Source organism: Phaseolus vulgaris, chromosome 5 (genome assembly GCF_000499845.2).
Source record: "Phaseolus vulgaris cultivar G19833 chromosome 5, P. vulgaris v2.0, whole genome shotgun sequence".
Taxonomy (NCBI): Eukaryota; Viridiplantae; Streptophyta; class Magnoliopsida; order Fabales; family Fabaceae; genus Phaseolus; species Phaseolus vulgaris.
The window spans coordinates 29,353,895-29,374,214 of NC_023755.2; the positions used below are offsets into that span (position 1 = coordinate 29,353,895).

The 20,320-nt window shown below is 36.8% G+C and overlaps 2 protein-coding genes across 2 annotated transcripts; both read left to right on the forward strand.

Annotated features, from left to right (window-relative positions):
- The first annotated feature begins 8,703 nt into the window (after positions 1 to 8,703).
- LOC137834269 (secreted RxLR effector protein 161-like) lies at positions 8,704 to 9,312 on the forward strand. Its single transcript, XM_068642332.1, has one exon. The coding sequence runs from the start codon at positions 8,704 to 8,706 to the stop codon at positions 9,310 to 9,312; it is 609 nt and encodes a 202-aa protein (XP_068498433.1).
- A 3,797-nt stretch (positions 9,313 to 13,109) lies between these two features.
- LOC137834270 (uncharacterized) lies at positions 13,110 to 15,871 on the forward strand. Its single transcript, XM_068642333.1, has 4 exons — positions 13,110 to 13,668; positions 13,795 to 14,301; positions 14,941 to 15,255; positions 15,600 to 15,871. The coding sequence occupies exons 1-4, from the start codon at positions 13,110 to 13,112 to the stop codon at positions 15,869 to 15,871; spliced, it is 1,653 nt and encodes a 550-aa protein (XP_068498434.1).
- The last annotated feature ends 4,449 nt before the right edge of the window (positions 15,872 to 20,320 follow it).

The window sequence follows — 20,320 nt, forward strand, 5'->3', positions numbered from 1 at the left end:
GCGTATTCAGTTAAAGCATTTAAAGCTCAGTCAAAGAAAACAGTTTTTCTGTTATGGTTACAAAACAAACAATCGATTGTTTCCTCGAATCAATCGGTTGTTTTGTTACTTAACAGTTTTAACCATTCAAAAGCAGTTTTCAAACTTTCTCAAAACACCTAAGTGTAAACAATTGGTTGTTTCGACAAAACAATCGGTTGTTTCAACTTAGTTTGAAAAGCATTTTACTTTGATAAAGATTGAGATGCTAATTGCTTGAGATTTAATCTAAGGGTGGATTACAACATTAAACTACCCCAGAACAAAGCTTAAACCAGCACAGCAACATCAAGCAAAGCAGAGGCTTCAACATCCTTCAAAGGATTTGGATTCTTCAAAACATTGAACACCACTTGGTTCAACATTGTGTGCTCTTGAGGTTGTCAAGATCAACATTCTTGGTGGTGTATGTGCTGAGCTAAAGGAAGTGTGTGTCTTGAGGGGATCAAGGTCACACTTCTTTGGTGGTGTGTGTATGTAATTTGGATTTGATTACCTAGTGGATTCCCAGTGGTTTCTGGGAAACTTGATGTAACTCTTGGGTTAAGAGTGAACCAGTATAAACTATTTGTGCAATTCTCTTTACCTTAAACTCTTTAATTTCATTACTGTTATATTTCTGGTATAAACAACCGATTGTTTCTACGAAACAACTGATTGTTTTTCTGTTGCTTTTCTGTTTTGAGCTTTGTTCTTGGCAAACTGAATTCCTAAATCTAGTTTCTTGCAGAGAATTTCATTCTATGCTAAAAATTTTGCGAAAACCCTCTTTAAACCATTCACCCCCCCCCCCCTCTAGTTTAAATCTAGCCATACTTTCTAACAATTTGTATCAGAGCTTGGTACTTGAAAAATACTCAAGTTTGATCTAAACTTTTTTTTAATGGCTGGAAAACTATCTTTTGAGGAAGGTGCTTCAATCAACAAACCACCTTTATTATGTGGATTGAATTACAAGTATTGGGAGGCTAGAATGAAAATCTTTGTTGAATCCATTGATAAAGGAATTTGGGATTCAATCGAAAATGGCCTTTTCATTCCAAAGCTTAAAAAATTGGATCTTTTATTAAAAACCTTGGTCCCAATGGACCAATGAAGAATGTAAGATGGCTAAGCTTGGTTGTGCTGCCCAAAACATAATAGCTTCTGCACTGGATTCTAATGAATTTTTCAGGATATCAGAATGCAAATCTGCCAAAGAAATGTGGGACACTCTCAAAGCTACTCATGGAAACATCAATGAATCAAAGAAGTAAAGACAAGAAGTCAAGCACGAAGGAAAAGGAGGCAAAAACGAAAAAGCCTCAACCTCTGCTTCATGGCCAAAAAGGAAGATGATTCAAGCAGTGTAAGTTCCTCTAATTCTTCAAATGCTGAAAATTACAGTCAATTGCTTCAAGCTTTTCAAGAAACACATGAAGAAGTTAACCGATTGACCCTCTTGAACAACCGGTTAAAGGGAATGAACAGCCAGCTTGAAAAAAAAGTCAAAACACTGGAAGAAGAATTGGAATATTCAAAAACAGATTTTGAAAACCTTGAAATCGTTTACAAAAACTCTTCTTGCAAGTGTGATACTCTTATTTGTGAAAATTGTGAAAATCTTGAGAAGAAAGTTCATTATCTTGTTAAAACTGTGGATAAGCTTTCAAAAGGTCAATCCAACTTTGAGAATGTCTTGGCATCTCAAAATTGTGTTTTTGGAAAAGCAGGATTAGGTTTTAATCCACAGAACAAGCAAGATAAATTTTCAAAGTCATTTTCGAAACTGCCAGAAAAACAACCGATTGATCTGTCGAAACAACCGGTTGTTACATGCTTCTATTGCAATAAAAGAGGCCATTCTGTCAAATTCTGTAAAATTAGAAAATATGCAGTTCCTAGAGGTTTTATGAAGTGGATTCCGAAATGATGTAAAGCTTCAAATGATGAATGTAAACCAAATGGACCCACATTCATAAGGGGACTGAATCTTTGTACTTGAAAATCTACTTTGTAGGAAACCTTGAAGGAGAGCATGCAACAATGGTATCTGGACAGTGGGTGCTTAAAGCACATGACTGGGGATAAATCAAAGTTTCTAAGCATCTCCTTTAAGCAAGAAGGGCATGTAACCTATGGAGAGAACAAGGGAAGGATTCTTGGAAGAGGATCCATATGAGACAAAGATATCTTGATCATCCATGATGTTCTTTATGTAGAAGGATTAAAGCACAATATGTTAAGCATTAGTCAATTGTGTGACAAAGGATATCAAGTGATCTTCAAAACAAACTCCTGCGAAATCTGTCTTCCCAACACAAAAGAGGTAATGTTGATTGGTAAGAGAATCAATAATGTTTATCTCTTGGATATCTCTTCTCCTTGTTCAATTGGTTGCCTTCTTTCTAAGCATGATGAGTCTTGGCTATGACATAGAAGGACTGTTCACATTCACATGAATCACTTAAACAAGTTAATATCTAAAGATCTTGTGATTGGGCTGCCCAAGCTCAAGTTTGAGAAGGACCATATTTGTGAAGCTTTCCAAAAGGGGAAACAAGTGAAAAACTCTTTTAAAATAAAAAATGTTGTTTCTTCTTTAAAACCTCTTGAGCTACTTCACATGGATCTTTTTGGACCTTCAAGAACCATGAGCCTTGGTGGCAACTATTATGCTCTTGTTATTGTGGATGATTTTTCTAGGTTCACTTAGACTCTCTTCTTGGAATAAAAAAGTGACGCCTTATCTGCATTCAAGAAGCTTTCTAGAACATTGCAAAACACAAAGAACAGCAACATAGGCTCAATAAGAAGTGATCATGGAGGGAAATTCCAAAATGAAAAGTTCAGCAAATTCTGTGAAAAGATGGGAATTCTACACAATTTCTCGACTCCAAGAACTCCACAACAGAATGGTGTAGTGGAAAGGAAGAACAGATCCCTTGAAGAATTACCTAGAACAATGCTAAGTGAATCTTCTCTTCCCAAGTATTTTTGGGCTGATGTTGTTAGGACCTCTTGTTATGTGATGAATAGAGTGCTAATAAGGCCAATCTTGAAGAAGACTCCCTATGAACTCTTCAATGGAAGGAAACCAAACATCAATCACCTCCGAGTTTTCGGTTGAAGCTGTTTTGTTCTAAACAATGGAAAGGAAAACCTAGCGAAATTTCATGAAAAAGTTGATCATGGTATCTTCATTGGCTATTCCCTAAATAGTCATGCATATAGGATCTACAACAAGACGTTAATTGTTGAACCAAGTGGTGTTCAAGCTTTGAAGAATCCAAATCCTTTGAAGGATGTTGAAGCCTCTGCTGTGCTTGATGTTGTTGTGCTGGTTTAGCTTAGTTCTGGGGTAGTTTGGATGTTGTAATCCACCCTTTGATTAAATCTAAAGCATAAGCATTCTCAATCTTTGTGAAAGTAAAATGTTTTCAAACTAAGTTAAAACAACTGATTGTTTTGTCGAAACAACCGATTGTTTATACTTAGGTGTTTTGAGAAAAACAGCTTGAAGCTTTTCAAGAAACACATGATGAAGCTAATAGATTGGTTCTTTCAAACAACCGATTGAAAGATCTTAACAGTTGGCTTGAAAAGAGAGTTAAATCACTTGAAGAGGATCTAGAAAAAGCAAAAAGTGATTTTGAAAAATTGGGAAATCATTTCAAAAATGCCTCTTGCAAGTGTGATACTCTCATTTGCGAAAATTGTGAAAATCTTGAGAAAAAGGTTCACTATCTTGTTGAAACTGTGGACAAGCTTTCAAAGGGGAAATCTAACTTTGAGAATGTCTTGGCATCTCAAAGCTGTGTTTTTGGAAAGGCTGGTTTAGGCTTTAATCCACAGAACAAGCAAGATAAGTTTTCAAAAAGTTTTTCAAGAAAGTCAGAAAAACAACCGATTGTTAAGACGAAACAACCGGTTGTTACATGCTTTTATTGCATGAAGAAAGGCCACTCTTTTAGGTTCTGCAAAATAAGGAAATATTCTGTTCCAAAAGGTTTTGTGAAATGGATTCCTAAGGGATGTGAAGTTTCTAACTGCAAAGAAAAGTCAAAAGGACCCAAATTTGTAAGGGGACCAAATCTTGTTGCTTGAAATCTTTTATGCAGGGAAACTAAAGAAAAAGGAGGGACTGAGTCATCTGATCAAGTTCTTGAAGAAAAAGACAGTCATTGAAGCTGAATCAATGTTGTGCAAAAGACCTCAATAATGAAAAGAGGCTTCTTGATCATAAAGCACATGGCTCATTGAAGAATTAACATAAGGATAAGACTTTCCTTTATTTGTTCTTAATTTCTGTTTCAAAGTTCTTTCTCATGGTTAAACAATCTTTTTATGATCAATGCCATCTGCTTTGAACTCCTTTTGCTCATGGTTAATATTCAAAAAACAGTTTTAACTGCTGCAGAAAAACAACCGATTGTTTCTTCGAAACAATCGCTTGTTTTGGGTCTGACAACACTATGAAGAAATTGTTTTAAATTGCTATTTTAAATTTCTATCCGTTGCAGGTCAATTCAAAGAGAGAATCTTGGTCAAAGAATCTGTGTTGAAAGCTGATTATGTTCAGAGAGGAGTTACAACAGTCATAAAGCAAAATATTCCAAACTCTTGGAAATTCAAGAGCCTTAATGTCTAGTCAAAGATCAAATGTGAAGACCATGTAATTCTTAGCTTTTTCTGAGATTTTCTGTGCAGAGCAGAGTCAAGTCCTTTCTCTCTGAAAATCAAGTACCCACTAATGAAATTAAATTCAAATTGATTCCTTTTTCTGCTATAAAATTTGGTGCAGATCTCTTCCACAAGAACAACCAATTGCAACATCTCTTGCAAAAATCTGTGAATTGAGTTCTTCTCTGTTTTCTTCTCTGCCATCATGGAATCAACTGCTCCCACCTCAAAAAGAGTCAAAACCAGGGCTGTAAGGTCTGGAGGAAGGCTAGAAGGCTGGTTTTCTGGAGACAATGATCTTATTGAGAGATATAGGTATGAAACAAGTATCAAAAAGATAAACAACCCCAAGGTTGTATGCTTTGATTGGCTGAAAATCGAAAGCTTGATAATGTGAGAAGGTTGCTTAAGGATCAATCTCTCAGAAAGTTCCTGGAGATGAAGGGAAACATATATCCAGATTTGGTGAGGGTGTTCTACACAAACCTAAAGTTTGAGGGAAACAATCTAGTTTCTCATGTGAAAGGTGTACAAATGGAGATAACTCATGAAGTATGGACTGTTGTTGCTGGTCTCAAGTTCTCTGGTCTTAGAATCAACAAGGGAAACCTTGGAGTGGTGGAGGATTTTAACAAAATCCAATTCTACAAGAGTTGCTTGTAGAATCAACATGCTCAAGTAAGTACATGCTCGGTTGGAGGTCTAAAGCTTGATGAGAGATTGCTTGCTCTCATTGTAACTTGGATTCTAACTCCAAAGGGGAGTAATCATTCTGTTCTAACTGAAGAAGATCTGGTATATATCTTCTGCATCACCAAGAAAATCAAAATTAATTGGATGCACATCATCAAAGAGCACATGCAAAAAGCCATGAGGTTAGGTGATTATCACTATCCATATGCTGTTTTGATATCTAAATTTCTACTCTATTTTGAAGTGAACCTTGAAGATGAAACTTCTGAGTTGGTCAAGTCAACCCAAGAGTTAAACAATGGATCACTCAGCAAGATGGGTTTTACCAAAGTAGGTGGAAAATGGATTAGTAAGGATGGTGATCATGGTGCCTCATCTAGTGGTGCTGCTAATCTTGAACAAGATGAACCTGCTGATATGGATGTTCAAAATGAAGATCCACCTGAAGATTATCAAGATGCTGGACCAAGTGCTGGTGCTGGAAATCAAGGAGAAAGGATGCAAACCATGTCGCCTTTTGAAAGACTCATGGTGAATAGGCTTGATAGCTTTGCTGAAAATCAAAGGAGCCTCCATGATCTCTGTGTTAGTAATTTCCAAAGGATTGACACCAGGTTTGTTAACATGGATGCACGATTCATGACTCTGGATGAACAGATTGAAGCTATCCAGAATCAAATCTTTGATCTTCAGTTTGCTGATGAAGAAGAATGAAGGAAAAACAACCGATTGGTTATCAGAACAATCGATTGTTTTTGGTGGTTATATCTGGTCTTTAAGTTTCTTTCTTTCTGTTGTTGCTGCTTTAATTCTGATGTAATCGAAACAATATCTTGTTTTATCTCTTCTCTTTGTCTATTTGTGAAGACAAATAGGAGGAGATATATGTTGTGTTTAAGTTTCTGATTTTTTTTTGTTAAAACAGTTTGGGATGAGTAATATTTTCTGATATTTAGCTCTGAAGTTTATTACTGTTTATCTGTGCTAACCAAATATCAGAAGTTCTATGCTTTGTTCAAAACTGTATTTTGCAGGAACTGCTTCAGATTCAATCAGGTACAACATAAGCATCAGGGATTTGTCTTCATCAAATAGGGGGAGATTGTTGAACCAAGCGGTGTTCAAGCTTTGAAGAATCCAAATCCTTTGAAGGATGTTGAAGCCTCTACTATGCTTGATGTTGCTGTGCTGGTTTAACTTAGTTCTGGGGTAGTTTGGATGTTGTAATCCACCCTTTGATTAAATCTAAAGCATAAGCATTCTCAATCTTTGTGAAAGTAAAATGTTTTCAAACTAAGTTAAAACAACCGATTATTTTGTCGAAACAACCGATTGTTTATACTTAGGTGTTTTGAGAAAAAGATTGAAAACTGTTTTTAAAATGGTTAAATTGTTAAGAACCAAAACAACCGATTAATTCGAGGAAACAACTGATTGTTTGTTTTGGGACCATAACAGAAAAACTGTTTTCTGTTTGACTGAGCTTTAAATGTTTTAACTGCTTACGCTCCAGTCATTAAATGCTTTGACCAATCTTTAAATGCAATTTAAGAGTTTGTTAAGATTTGATAACAAACTACATCTTTGAATATATTCAGAAAAACTGTTTTTGACAATGAATCTTTGACAAGTTTTTGCTAAGAGTTTGTGATTGATCAAAGTGTATGGAATAGGATTCTACTTGTATTGATTTCAAATTATCTTTTGTAACAAGTGTAATCCTTGTACTCTGTTAAACAAGTTTCGTTTCTGTGTTTGCTGAGATTGGCTGTGTGTTCTTGAGGGGATCAAGATCAGCAATCTTAGTGTTGGTGTGTTGGCCAAGAAGAGTGTGTGTCTTGAGGTGTTCAAGGTCATTCTCTTGGTTGTTATGTAAGTGATCAAGGTGTGATTGCTTAGTGGATTTCCTCAGGGTTTCTAAGAAGACTGGATGTAGCTCTGGGTTTGGAGCGAACTAGTATAAACAATTGTGTAAAATCTCTCTATCTCTAACTCTTTAAATTCAGTTTTATTTTGTTGTTTGCTGGTATAAACAACCGATTGTTTTTGCGAAACAACCGATTGTTTTTCTGGTACTGCAGCTTTTGCTTATTGTTTTGGCGAACTGAATTTCTGAATCAATTGTTTCCTGAGATAAATTCATTCTTGTTTTAAAAGTTTACGAAAATCCCCTTTAAACAATTCACCCCCCTCTAGTTTAAAGCCATCTATTCTAACACTAATGACTGTAGAAGAGTCTGTTCACGTGGTCTTTCATGAAGTGGATCGCAAGAGCATTCAAATCTCAAAGAATAGTGTTGAAGAGGATGAGCAGAACATCAGTTTGAAGAAGCTGGACATCTGTGCAGAAAAACAACCGGTTGATTGCTCGAAACAACCGATTGAAATTCTGCAGCAGAGTGAGTTGCCAAAAGAATGGAGGATTCCTACAGATCTGTCAGTGGAGAACATCATTGAGCAGATAAAGGAGGGTGTTTCTACACGTAGCTCTATCTCAAATTTTGCAGGCACATTGCTTTTGTCTCTCAAATTGAATCAAAGTCAATTGAGGAAGTTCTCAAGGATGAAAAGTGGGTTGAAGCCATGCATGAAGAGCTGAATCAGTTTGCACGGAATGAGGTATGATTTCTTGTCCCTAAAACAGCTGAGATGAACATCATTGGATCGAAGTGGGTCTTCAGAAACAAACTGGATGAGGATGGTATGATAACAAGGAACAAAGCAAGGCTAGTTGCCAAAGGCTACAATCAAGAGGAGGGAATTGACTATGGGGAAACCTTTGCTCCTGTTGCAAGATTGGAAGTTGTGAGGTTGCTGCTGGCTTTTGCATGTATGAGTGGATTTAAACTCTTTCAAATGGATGTCAAAAGTGCTTTTATCAATGGCTAGATCAATGAGGAAGTGTATGTGGATCAACCACCGGCCTTTGAAGATCATCAACACCCTAATCATGTCTTCAAGCTGAAAAAGGCTTTGTATGAGTTGAAGCAAGCTCCAAGGCAGTGGTATGAAAGGCTTAGCAACTTCATTTTGTCACATGGTTATGAAAGAGGAATGATTGACAAGACTCTCTTCATCAAGAAGTCAAATTCTGAAATCATCCTTGTGCAAATCTATGTTGATGACATCATCTTTGGTGCTACACAAGATAGTTTGTGTGAAGAATTTGTGGCAACTATGAAAGGTGAGTTTGAAATGTCTATGATCGGAGAACTTTCTTTCTTTCTTGGATTGCAGGTCAAGCAAACTAAGGATGGAATCTTTCTATGTCAATCAAAGTATTGTAAATAAATTCTCAAGAAATTTGAAATGGAAAGATGCAAGGAAGCAAGCACACCTGTGCCCTCAAGTTGCTATATGGATGTAGATGCTGCTGGAAAAGGGGTAGATCAAACAAAATATAGAGGTTTGATTGGCTCTTTGCTCTATCTCACAACAAGTAGACCATACATAATGTTTGCGGTATGTCTTTGTGCAAGATATCAAGCAAATCCAAAGGAATCCCACTTCAAAGCTGCAAAGAGAATTTTGAAATATCTTAAAGGAACAACAAATGTTGGATTATGGTATCCTTCTCACTCTCTTATACATTTAATTGGCTATTCAGATTTTGATTTTGCAGGATGTAAGCTGGACAGAAAAAGCACAAGTGGTACTTGCCATCTTCTTGGTTCAAGTCTCATCTCATGGCATAGCAAGAAGCAAGCTTGTGTAGTTCTCTCTACTGCAGAGGCTGAGTACATTGCTACTGGAAGCTGTTGTGCACAAATCCTCTGGCTTAAACAGCAACTTGTAGATTTTGGATTGAAGATTAGCAAGGTTCCCTTTATGTGTGATAACACAAGTGCCATCAATCTTACCAAAAATCAGATTCAACACTCAAGAACTAAGCACATTGAGTTCGCCATCATTTCATAAGGGATCATGTGAACAATGGAGACTGTGAAGTGAAGTTTATTGAGACAAAACTGCAACTAGCTGATATCTTCACAAAACCACTACCAAAAGAAAGGTTCTTCTTTTTGAGAAATGAGTTAGGAATCCTTGACTCTCAAAATCTTTCCTAAATCTGTATTATAACTATTATAATATATTTGTGAAGACAAATAGGGGGAGAATTGATTTTTTCTTGTGTGTCTTTCTTTGGAAAAAGTGTTTTAAAACTGCTAAAATCTCTGGTATCATAATTGTTTTTGCTTCTGCTGATAGAAACAACCGATTGTATCTCTGGTGTATTGTTTTCAAAATGTGAAAAACTAACCTGCTGCTGTAGGAAATACTGGATTGTATATATGTTGTTTTTACAGGAAATGCTTCAGATTCAAACAAGTCCAACACAAGCAACCAGGGATTTGTCTTCATCAAATAGGGGGAGATTGTTGAATCAATTGTGTTCAAGCTTTGAATATTCCAAATCCTTTGAGTTTGATGGGAGGCTGGATGTGCTTGTTGTTGTTGAGGTGCTTCAGAATAGGATCTGGGGTAGATTATATTTGTAATCAACTCTTTGTTGAATCTAAAGCTTAAGTGTTTTCAAATCTTTTAAGATTAAAGTGTTTTTCAAACTAAGTGAAAAACAACCTATTGTTTTGTCGAAACAACCGATTGTTTTATACTTAGGTGTTTTTGAAAAAGTTTGAAAACTGTTTTGGATGGTTGACTTGTTGTCAAACCCAAACAACCGATTGATTCGATACTTCAACCAGTTGTTTGTTTGGAATCCTAACTGCAAAATAGTTTTGTTTGTTAGAAGAGCTTTAATTGATTTCATAACTGAATACGCTCCTGCTTTAAATGCTTTGACCAAGATTTGAATACAATAAATAGTTTGTTAATGTCTTACAAAAAAAAAAAAGACAGAAAAACAGATTTGAGTTTTCAAAGATGTTTTTTGAAGCAAATTGAGTTTGAACTTGAGCTTTAGTTATTCAAGAGAGAAGTGGAATAGGATTACTCTGTATTGATTTCAGTTCATTCTGTAACAGTGTAATTCGTTATGAGATTTGTGTACATTCTGGTGCTGTAAAGCCAAGAAGGGTTGTGTGCTCTTGAGGTTGTCAAGATTAACATTCTTGGTGGTGTATGTGCTGAGCCAAAGGAAGTGTGTGTCTTGAGGGGATCAAGGTCACTTCTTTGGTGGTGTGTGTATGTAATTTGGATTTGATTACCTAGTGGATTCCCCAGTGGTTTCTGGGAAACTGGATGTAGCTCTTGGGTTAAGAGTGAACCAGTATAAACTGTTTGTGCAATTCTCTCTTCCTTAAACTCTTTAATTTCATTACGGTTATATTTTTGGTATAAACAACCGATTGTTTCTACGAAACAACCGATTGTTTTTATGTTGCTTTTCTGTTTTGAGCTTTGTTCTTGGCAAACTAAATTCCTAAATCTGGTTTCTTGCAGAGAATTTCATTCTATCCTAAAAAGTTTGTGAAAACCCTCTTTAAACTATTCACCCCCCTCTAGTTTAAAGCCATATTTTCTATATGATGGAGATCAAGATCAAGAAGAGGTAGAAGTCGAAGTTGAAGTTGATCAAGAGGATATTAGCTTACCTCAAAGGATTACAAGGAGCAAATTTAAAGAATTAGGAAGTAGTGGTAAAATGTTTTCTCTTTTTGTAATATCTTTTGTATAAAATGTAGAATGTTTAAATATATAGTTTTTAGGAAGGTGCTTAGAGGGAAACCTAAAGATACCTCTTTTGTAAAGCATCTTTAGACATTAGTTTAGAACTTTCTAGAAGTTGACCCTTCATACCTCACTATAGGCGCTAGAAGTGGGTAGCATGCAAGGGACTTTTGGTTAGCTTGTTGTGTAAGCTTTGTAAACTTCATGACCGGTCCTTCTACTATATAAGGAGGGCTTGGGTCCTTCTAAATGCAGAATTTGATATTGAACTATCGAATCTCTCCCAAATTGGTGATTGAGTGAGTGAGATTTGTCTTCTCCTCTTCTAGTCTCATCTTGAGTGCATCTTGGAACCTCAAGTGGCGGCATCTACACTCATCTTGAAGTCTTGCATCCTTCAAGTGGCGTGTTCATCTCCAAGAACTCCAACCACATAAGTCTTCTTCTCTTTCCATCTTATTCCTTCATTGCCATGTCCATATGAACTCCAAAACAAGTCTTAATCCGTTCTAGTTTCTTTTAATCGGTTCATATTCCTTTTCTTGCACTTTGTTCGGTTCTTTTCAATTCCTTACTGTTTCAATCGGTTCATTAGCTTCTTTTCATACTTTTGTTCGGTTCAATTGCTTTCTATAGAGTTTTAATCGGTTCATTTACTTTCTTGTTCAATTTAATCGGTTCATTTGACAAGAAATGGATTTCTATATGAGTTTTGGCTTGGTTACTTAAGTTTTGGTGAGTTCTTGAATGAAAGAACATTGATCCAATTCTATAAAAGTGCCTAATCATATTCCAACTCAAGTTGATTCCATATAATGTCTATGAAACATCTATATCTTACTATTGGAATCATATCATGTGGTATCATGAGTCTTAGGTTTGTTCTTGTTTGTGTTTGAGTTGTTTTGACATTTTTAATTCAAGAACTTTACATTCTTGTTGTTACCTTTCTGTTTTCGGTTTATTTTTTAGTATTTCTTGTTGTTTTCTTGTTCTTTTTACTTTGTGTTTGTGTCATTTTTTATTTTTGAATCCTTATAAGTTTTGTCAAAGTCATGTTTCTCCAAAAATGTTATCAATTCTTTGTGGTCCTTTTGTTGTAATTTTTTGTTTCTTGATTTTGTGTTAAGTACAGTTTTATGTGTTTGTGTTCTTGATCCTTTGGTGCATTTTCTTTTTAGTATTGAGTTCATACTTGTGTAATAGACCTATACAAGTTCTTAAACATCATTTCTATTATGTCTTTGCTAGTTCTTAATTCTGTTTTTCATTCCTGTTAGGTTTCCTCTTTTTTCTTGAAAACGTGCTGACTGTTTCGATTTATTGCAATTGATTTGCTTACTGGAAATTTCTGAAATTCTGGATTTGAGTTCTTCAAAGTGTTATAAAAAAGTACTAAAAAAGAAGTACATCAAAATTCAAAGTAGAAAAAAATGATAAATGAAATACGAACAGTGTGTAATTCTGCCGAAAAAAATACAGTAATCTAGTAGTGATTTTACAAAATTTATCACAATTACTTGGCTTACTGTTTTTGAGTAATTTCAGTGCCATTACTGAGATAAGATCTTGAACTTTCTGTGGTTAAAATTTCATAATCTAGTTCGCTTTATATCATTCCAGATAAATCTGTAAACATCACGCACAGTTTGCACAAAAATATTTTCCAGTAGTTCTGTTTTTGTTTTCTTCATCTAGTCTAGTGTTTTTCTCTAGGTCTCTTTTGTGTGCCTCCCTTTTCATTGAGTACTTTATTTTCTTGCTTGTCTTTTCTTCTCTATTCTTTGTGTTTGTCATAATTCTTGTATTCCTTTTGAGTAGCCTTTTCTTGATTACACCTTTTCTTGTTTTTCTTTGATTGCTCTTTTATTTTGTGGTGCTTTGGCTTTGAGATAAGAGTGCTTTTGCTTTGACATCTTTCATTTGAGGTTACTAAGACCTCAAGAGCAGATTGGTTGAGGGAAGTAATTTTTCTTTGGAGTGCTTTGAGTGACTCCAACCTTCGGCACCTTGTTATTTTCTGTGTTGCTTACATTGTTTTTCTTAACCTTGTTTACTTTTATGTTTGTTGTTTTCTTTTTATCATGGATACATATTCTAGTGCTGAATCTTCAAAACCACGCTCCACTCATAAAGCTTATGTTCTTAATGAGTTGAAAGAAGCAAGGAAGGCTCTTGCTGAAAAAGATCATGCATTACAAAGATTGGAAGAACGTTTGGCCAAGGTTGAATTAAAGCAAGAGAGAGTTTCTCCTCGGCATGATAGGCATCCTTCTCCTCGGCATTCTTACAAGGGTTCTTCTTCTCACGGCCATGTAGAGGAGTCTAGACGAAGGAGGCATCGTCCTCATTCCAATGGAGGCAGCCACCACCGTGACCAAAGACATCATCAAGAGCCAAAGCCTCAAGTTCCTTTTGTAAAAGTCCCTAGTTTTAGTGGGGATAGTAATCCTACTTTGTATTTAGAATGGGAGGCTAAATGTGAACAAATTTTTACAGCTTATAAGGTAGAAGAGGATCAAAAAGTGAATATAGCCTCTTTCGAATTCATAGATTATGCCATGAGATGGTGGCATAGTATTGTAATGGACATTGGCTATAACAAGAGACCTCCCGTGGTCTCTTGGGACGATTTAAAAGAGTGTATGCGCTTTAGATTCGTACCACCACACTTTAGGAAATACCTCATGTTGAAGCTCCAACGATTTCAACAAGGCACGCTAAGTGTGGATGCATATTTTAAAGAGTTAGAAACGCTTTTGCTTCAAGTTAAATTGCAAGAAAGTGAGGAAGCTATGATTGCTAGGTTTGTTAGTGGCTTAAGAAGGGATATTCAAGATGTTGTTGAACTTCAAGAGTATTCATCTTTGGGATCTTTGGTTCACCTTGCAATGAAGGTTGAAGCCCAACTTTCTAAGAGAAATTCTTTTAAAAACTCTCCCAATGATGGTTACTATAACAACTCTTGGAAAAATAAAAAGTCTTTCTCAAAACTTCCTTCTAAGGATTCTTTCAAACCTAAGGATTCTAGGCCTTCCACTTCTACTCCTAAATCTCCAATCAAATTGTCTAGTAAGAAATGCTTTAAGTGTATGGGTTATGGTCACATTGCGGCTAATTGTCCTTCTAAGAGGAATATGTTTGTGCATAATGGCATTGTAGTTAGTGAGCATGATTCGGATTCACCTAAGCATTCTTCGCATTCTAGAGCATCTAGTGAGCATGAGAGTGAGAGTCCACTTGAAGGAGATTTGTTGGTTGTGAGAAGACTTCTTGGTCAAGTTTTACAACCTTTTGATGAAAGTCAAAGGGAAAATATTTTTCATACAAGATGTCTTATTCAAAACAACATTTGTTCTTTAATAGTGGATGAAGGTAGTTGTGCTAATGTGGCTAGTACAAGAGTAGTAGATAAGCTTGGATTTCCTACTATCTCTCATACAAAGCCCTACAAATTACAATGGTTAAGTGAGGTAGGCGAAATCATTGTAAACAAACAAGTCCTCATTAATTTCTCTATTGGCAAATACAAAGATGAGGTCTTGTGTGATGTTGTGCCCATGGAAGCTACACGTGTTCTTTTGGGAAGGCCATGGCAATTTGATAGAAAAGTTTTTCATGATGGCTTTACCAATAAAATCTCTTTTGATTTCCATGGTCACAAGGTCATTTTAAAATCTCTCTCTCCAAGAGAAGTCCATGAGGACCAAATTCTTATGAAGAAAAAGAGGGAGAATGAAAAAGAAAAGTGTCCTAAGCATACGCTTCTTATTTCTAGACATGAGGTCCAAAGGGATATAGTTACTCACAATCCTATCTTCTTAGCTATTCCTAGACCTCTTAAGTTAGAACCACTTGTGGATAGTCCCCATTGTTTGGATAATTTGGTAAAGGAGTTTCAAGATGTGTTTTAAGACCCTCCAAAAGGCCTTCCACCTTTGAGAGGGATTGAGCACCAAATTGATTTAATTCCGGGATCTTCTTTACCCAATCGTCCGGCCTATAGGACCAACCCAAGTGAGACTAGGGAAATTCGCCAACAAGTTGAGGAATTGATTGCTAAAGGTTGGGTTCAAGATAGTATGAGCCCTTGTGCTATGCCTATTATACTTGTCCCTAAGAAAGATGGAACATGGAGGATGTGTTCCGATAGTAGGGCTATAAGCAACATTACAATTAATTATAGACATCCCATACTTAGGCTTGATGATTTGTTGGATGAATTGCATGGTTCCCAAATTTTTACAAAGATTGATCTTAAAAGCGGCTACAATCAAATCCGTATAAAACCGGGTGATGAATGGAAGACGGCTTTTAAGACCAACTTTGGCTTATATGAGTGGTTAGTTATGCCATTTGGATAACTAATGCTCAAAGTACTTTCATGCGCCTCATGCATCATGTTTTAAGACCATTCATTGGCAAGTTTGTTGTTGTTTATTTTGATGATATCCTCATTTATAGCTTGTCTTTGTTTGACCATAGGATGCATGTTAGACAAGTCTTAGAAACCCTTAGGAAAGAACATTTGTATGCTAACCTTGCTAAATGTATGTTTGCACTTGATCATATAGAATTCCTAGGGTTTGTTGTGAGTATTAAAGGGGTTCATGTAGATCAATCTAAGGTAGTAGCCATTCAAAATTGGCCAACGCCTACCAATGTGAATGATGTCCGAAGTTTCCATGGTCTTGCTTCTTTTTATAGGCGGTTTGTACCCAACTTCGGTACCATAGTTGCACCCCTCAATGATATACTGAAAAAGGATGTGGTTTTTAAATGGGGAGAAGCACAACAACATGTTTTTGATGTTTTAAAAGAAAAATTGACTCATGCTCCCATTTGAATGTGATGCTTCAAGTATAGGTATTGGGGTTGTTCTCCTTCAAGAGGGCCACCCCATTGCTTACTTTAGTGAAAAGTTAAAAGGGATTCATCTCAACTATTCCACTTATGATAAAGAATTATATGATTTGTTAGAGCTTTGTTTACTTGGCAACATTATCTTTTTCCTAAAGAGTTTGTGATTCATAGTGATCATGAATCTCTTAAATATTTGAAAAGCCAAAACAAACTCAACAAAAGGCATGCTAAGTGGGTGGAATTCCTTGAGCAATTTCTTTATGTGATCAAACATAAGCAAGGCAAAAATAATGTTGTAGCCGATGCACTTTCTAGACGCTATGCCTTGCTCAATCTTTTGGGTTCTCAATTTCTTGGTTTTGATCACATTAAGGATCTTTATCATGATGACTTTGATTTTTCACTTATCTATCAAGAGTGTATCAAAGATGGACACAAAGATTTTTTTATATAAGATGGCTTTCTTTTTAAAGGAAAACGTCTTTGTGTTCCCCAAAGCTCCATTAGATTATCTCTTGTTAGAGAAGCTCATGAGGGAGGATTAATGGGCCATTTTGGGGTTGCAAAAACTTTGGATGTGTTACATGAGCATTTCTTTTGGCCTCATGCATAAACATGTTCATAGTTTGTGTGAAAAATGCATAACTTGCCGTAAAGCTAAATCTAGAATGCATCCCCATGGTTTATACACTCCTTTTCCTATCCCTTCAATGCCTTGGGTTGATATTTCTATGGATTTCATCTTAGGATTACCTAAGACATCAAAGGGTAAGGATTCCACTTTTGTGGTAGTGGATCGTTTTTCAAAGATGGCTCACTTTATTCCTTGCCACAAAGTGGATGATGCATGTCATATTGCAAACCTCTTCTTTAGAGAAGTGGTTCGTTTACATGGAATTCCTAGAACTGTAGTATCCGATAGAGATTCCAAGTTCTTGAGTCACTTTTGGAAGACCTTGTGGGGTAAACTTGGTACTAAACTTTTTTTTTTCTACTACTTGTCACCCACAAACCGATGGTCAAACCGAAGTGGTAAATAGAACTTTGGGACAAATGTTGAGATGCTTTATTTCCGGGAATCCTAGAGTTTGGGAGGATTTACTACCACATGTTGAATTTGCTTATAATTGTGTAGTAAATTCTACCACCTCACATTCTCCTTTTGAGGTTGTCTATGGGTTTAATCCCTTAACACCTTTTGATCTTCTTCCTATTCCCATACTTGATCATGTCTTGTGCAAAGATGGTGATGACAAAGCTTCTTTTGTAAAAAATTTGTATAAAGACATCAAGTTGAGAATTGAGAAGAAGGTTGGCAAGTATGTTGAACATGCCAACAAAAGGAGAAAAACATTATTATTTGATGTAGGAGATTGGGTTTGGCTTCATTTGAGGAAAGATCGTTTTCCTACTCAAAGGAAGTCCAAACTTATGCCTCGTGGAGATGGACCTTTTCAAGTCCTAAAGAGGATTAATGATAATGCTTATGAGTTAGATATGCCTGATACATTCCTTGGTAGTCATACATTTAATATCAGTGATCTAACTCCTTTTTCTGTAGGTCTCCAGAATTCGTGGACGAATTCTCTCCAACTCGGGGAGTATGATGGAGATCAAGATCAAGAAGAGGTAGAAGCAGAAGTTGAAGTTGATCAAGAGGATATTAGCTTACCTCAAAGGATTACAAGGAGCAAATTTAAAGAATTAGGAAGTAGTGGTAAAATTTTTCTCTTTTTGTAATATCTTTTGTATAAAATGTAGAATGTTTAAATATATAGTTTCTAGGAAGGTGCTTAGAGGAAAACCTAAAGATATCTCTTTTGTAAAGCATCTTTAGACATTAGTTTAGAACTTTCTAGAAGTTGACCCTTCATACCTCAATATAGGCGCTAGAAGTGGGTAGCATGCAAGGGACTTTTGGTTAGCTTGTTGTGTAAGCTTTGTAAACTTCATGACTGGTCCTTCTACTATATAAGGAGGGCTTGAGTCATTCTAAATGCAGAATTTGATATTGAACTACCGAAACTCACCCAAATTGGTGATTGAGTGAATGAGATTTGTCTTCTCCTCTTCTAGTCTCATCTTGAGTGCATCTTGGAACCTCAAGTGGCGGCATCTACACTCATCTTGAAGTCTTGCATCCTTCAAGTGGCGTGTTCATCTCCAAGAACTCCAACCACATAAGTCTTCTTCTCTTTCCATCTTATTCCTCCATTGCCATGTCCATATGAACTCCAAAACAAGTCTTAATCCGTTCTAGTTTCTTTTAATCAGTTCATATTCCTTTTCTTGCACTTTTGTTCGGTTCTTTTCAATTCCTTACTGTTTCAATCGGTTCATTAGCTTCTTTTCATACTTTTGTTCGGTTCAATTGCTTTCTATAGAGTTTCAATCGGTTCATTTACTTTCTTGTTCAATTTAATCGGTTCATTTGACAAGAAATGGATTTCTATATGAGTTTTGGCTTGGTTACTTATGTTCTGGTGAGTTCTTGAATGAAAGAACATTGATCCAATTCTATAAAATTGCCTAATCATATTCCAACTCAAGTTGATTCCATATAATGTCTATGAAACATCTATATCTTAGTATTGGAATCATATCAAGCATAGACAACATTAAATAACTAACATGACCCATAGTTGTATCACTAAAATATTTAACATGGGGTTTTCCCCAACAACCTCCAATGTGTTTGGTAATTGATGGGTTTCATTTCGTGACCGGTTGTTCTTTATGGAGATTTGAAAAGGGTGGCAGAAGCAGTGGATGTGATGGATCAAGGAGGGCTCATATAGAGCTATGGGTTCCTTGTAGGTGCATGAAAGGTAAGGAAAGTGACTGGTTGGGTCATACCACTTGGAGAAAGGTGAAGGTGAAGATCAAAGTGTCTAACCTAGAGAGACTAGACAAGGGAGTAGAAGCTTGCAATATTTGGCAGCATTTTACACATTAAATTGATCTTACAAAACATGAGGCAAACCACCCTATTTATAGGAGATGGTGCCTTGGAAAGCAATGAGCAAGGGTAGGATGGGAAATACACAAAAGAGGGGATGTTAGGATATTGACTAAAGTCATGTCACACCCTAAGAGCAAAGTTCTAAAAGCTAGGTTAACTTCCTACCCTAAAAGGCTCTACTCAAGCTACAATGATAAGCACACCTCCTCTATTATGCTAAAGGAACTATATTCTAATGAAATTACAAATAAAGAAACTAGCTCCCATGGCTTGGGCTTTACTTCTTATGGTCCTCTTTGAACATATAAAGAAAAGTTTCTCTGCCATCAGTAGCAAAGTCCTAATCTTCTTGAATCCTCTTGCCATGGACCTAGTTGTTGGTCCTGAACTAGGATCTGAGCTTGGGCCTCTTCCATCATCTCCTCCCTCTTTAAGAGGATTTGTCCTCAAATCACATGCTTCTGCCTTTTCATCTTCACTACTTGCAAAAGGTGTTAGATCCATAACATTGAAGGTAGTATGTACTCCATATTCTTCAGGCAGGTCAATTTGATATGCATTATTGATTCTTTTGAGAACTTGGGGGGAGGAGGCGCTAGGTGGGTGATCCCTGAACGAGGCAGGGCGCCTAGCTGAGGAGGAATGGGAGGTGGTTGTTGTCGCGGCCTTGCGTCTCTTAAAGATAGGGCCTTCCGTCGTGTCCTCTTCGTCGTCAGACACGATTTCCACCACCCCCTTGCCCTTCTCAAGGGGGCCTGGCATTGGAGAGGCCCTAACAGTTGCCAAGGGGACCACAGTGAGGGGAGCTGAGGGAGTGGGGGATGGAACGGCTTGGTTGGTAGGTTGAACAGGAAGTGTTGAGGCACCCACGTCAGCAATAGCCTCTTCACGAAGGGCCAAGACCTCAACTAGTTTTACCCTCTTCTCCTCATTCAGCACCATACATGCGTCAGAGTTGGAAATAGCTAAGAGTTTAGTAAACATGGGAGAGTCAGAAAACCAGCACAAGTATAAGCTAGCAGATAAAAGCAAACAGATAAGTGTTAGAAGGAAGGTCAGGAAAGGGTTCCTATACCAATATAACCAGCAAGCCCAGTCAGGCTGTATTCGTTCTTGATAAGCTCTACGGTGTTGAAGACCGTCCCAAGGCTCGCCAACACTTGGCATACCTCACGATCGGCAGAAGATAGCTTATCAAGGGTTTTGGCCTTCTTAAGAGTCAATTTCCCCACCAGTACAAGGGGAATCCATCTAGAGCGTGCGGTCATGCTCAGAGCAGCACACCCTAAAGAATTTCCCCTTGAACCCTTTGTAACATTGCTGGAACAAGGTGAGGATGACTCTTCCTGTCACCCTGCTGAAGCTTACCCAAAGGTTCTTCTTAGGGTTTTTCGTCTCAAAGAAATGAAGGAAAACATCTACGGATGGGGCATGACCAAAGTAATTACAAAGAATGGAGAAGGCCTTGAT

Bases quoted from the DNA above. Each gene is read 5' to 3' on its own strand.
- LOC137834269 (XM_068642332.1), top strand. From the start codon at position 8,704: ATGGAAAGATGCAAGGAAGCAAGCACACCTGTGCCCTCAAGTTGCTAT.
- LOC137834270 (XM_068642333.1), top strand. From the start codon at position 13,110: ATGGATACATATTCTAGTGCTGAATCTTCAAAACCACGCTCCACTCAT. The intron at 13,669-13,794 runs GTATGCGCTTTA...TTTTGCTTCAAG, and splicing joins TTGGGACGATTTAAAAGAGT to TTAAATTGCAAGAAAGTGAG. The intron at 15,256-15,599 runs GTTCCCAAATTT...TTGATCATATAG, and splicing joins TTTGTTGGATGAATTGCATG to AATTCCTAGGGTTTGTTGTG.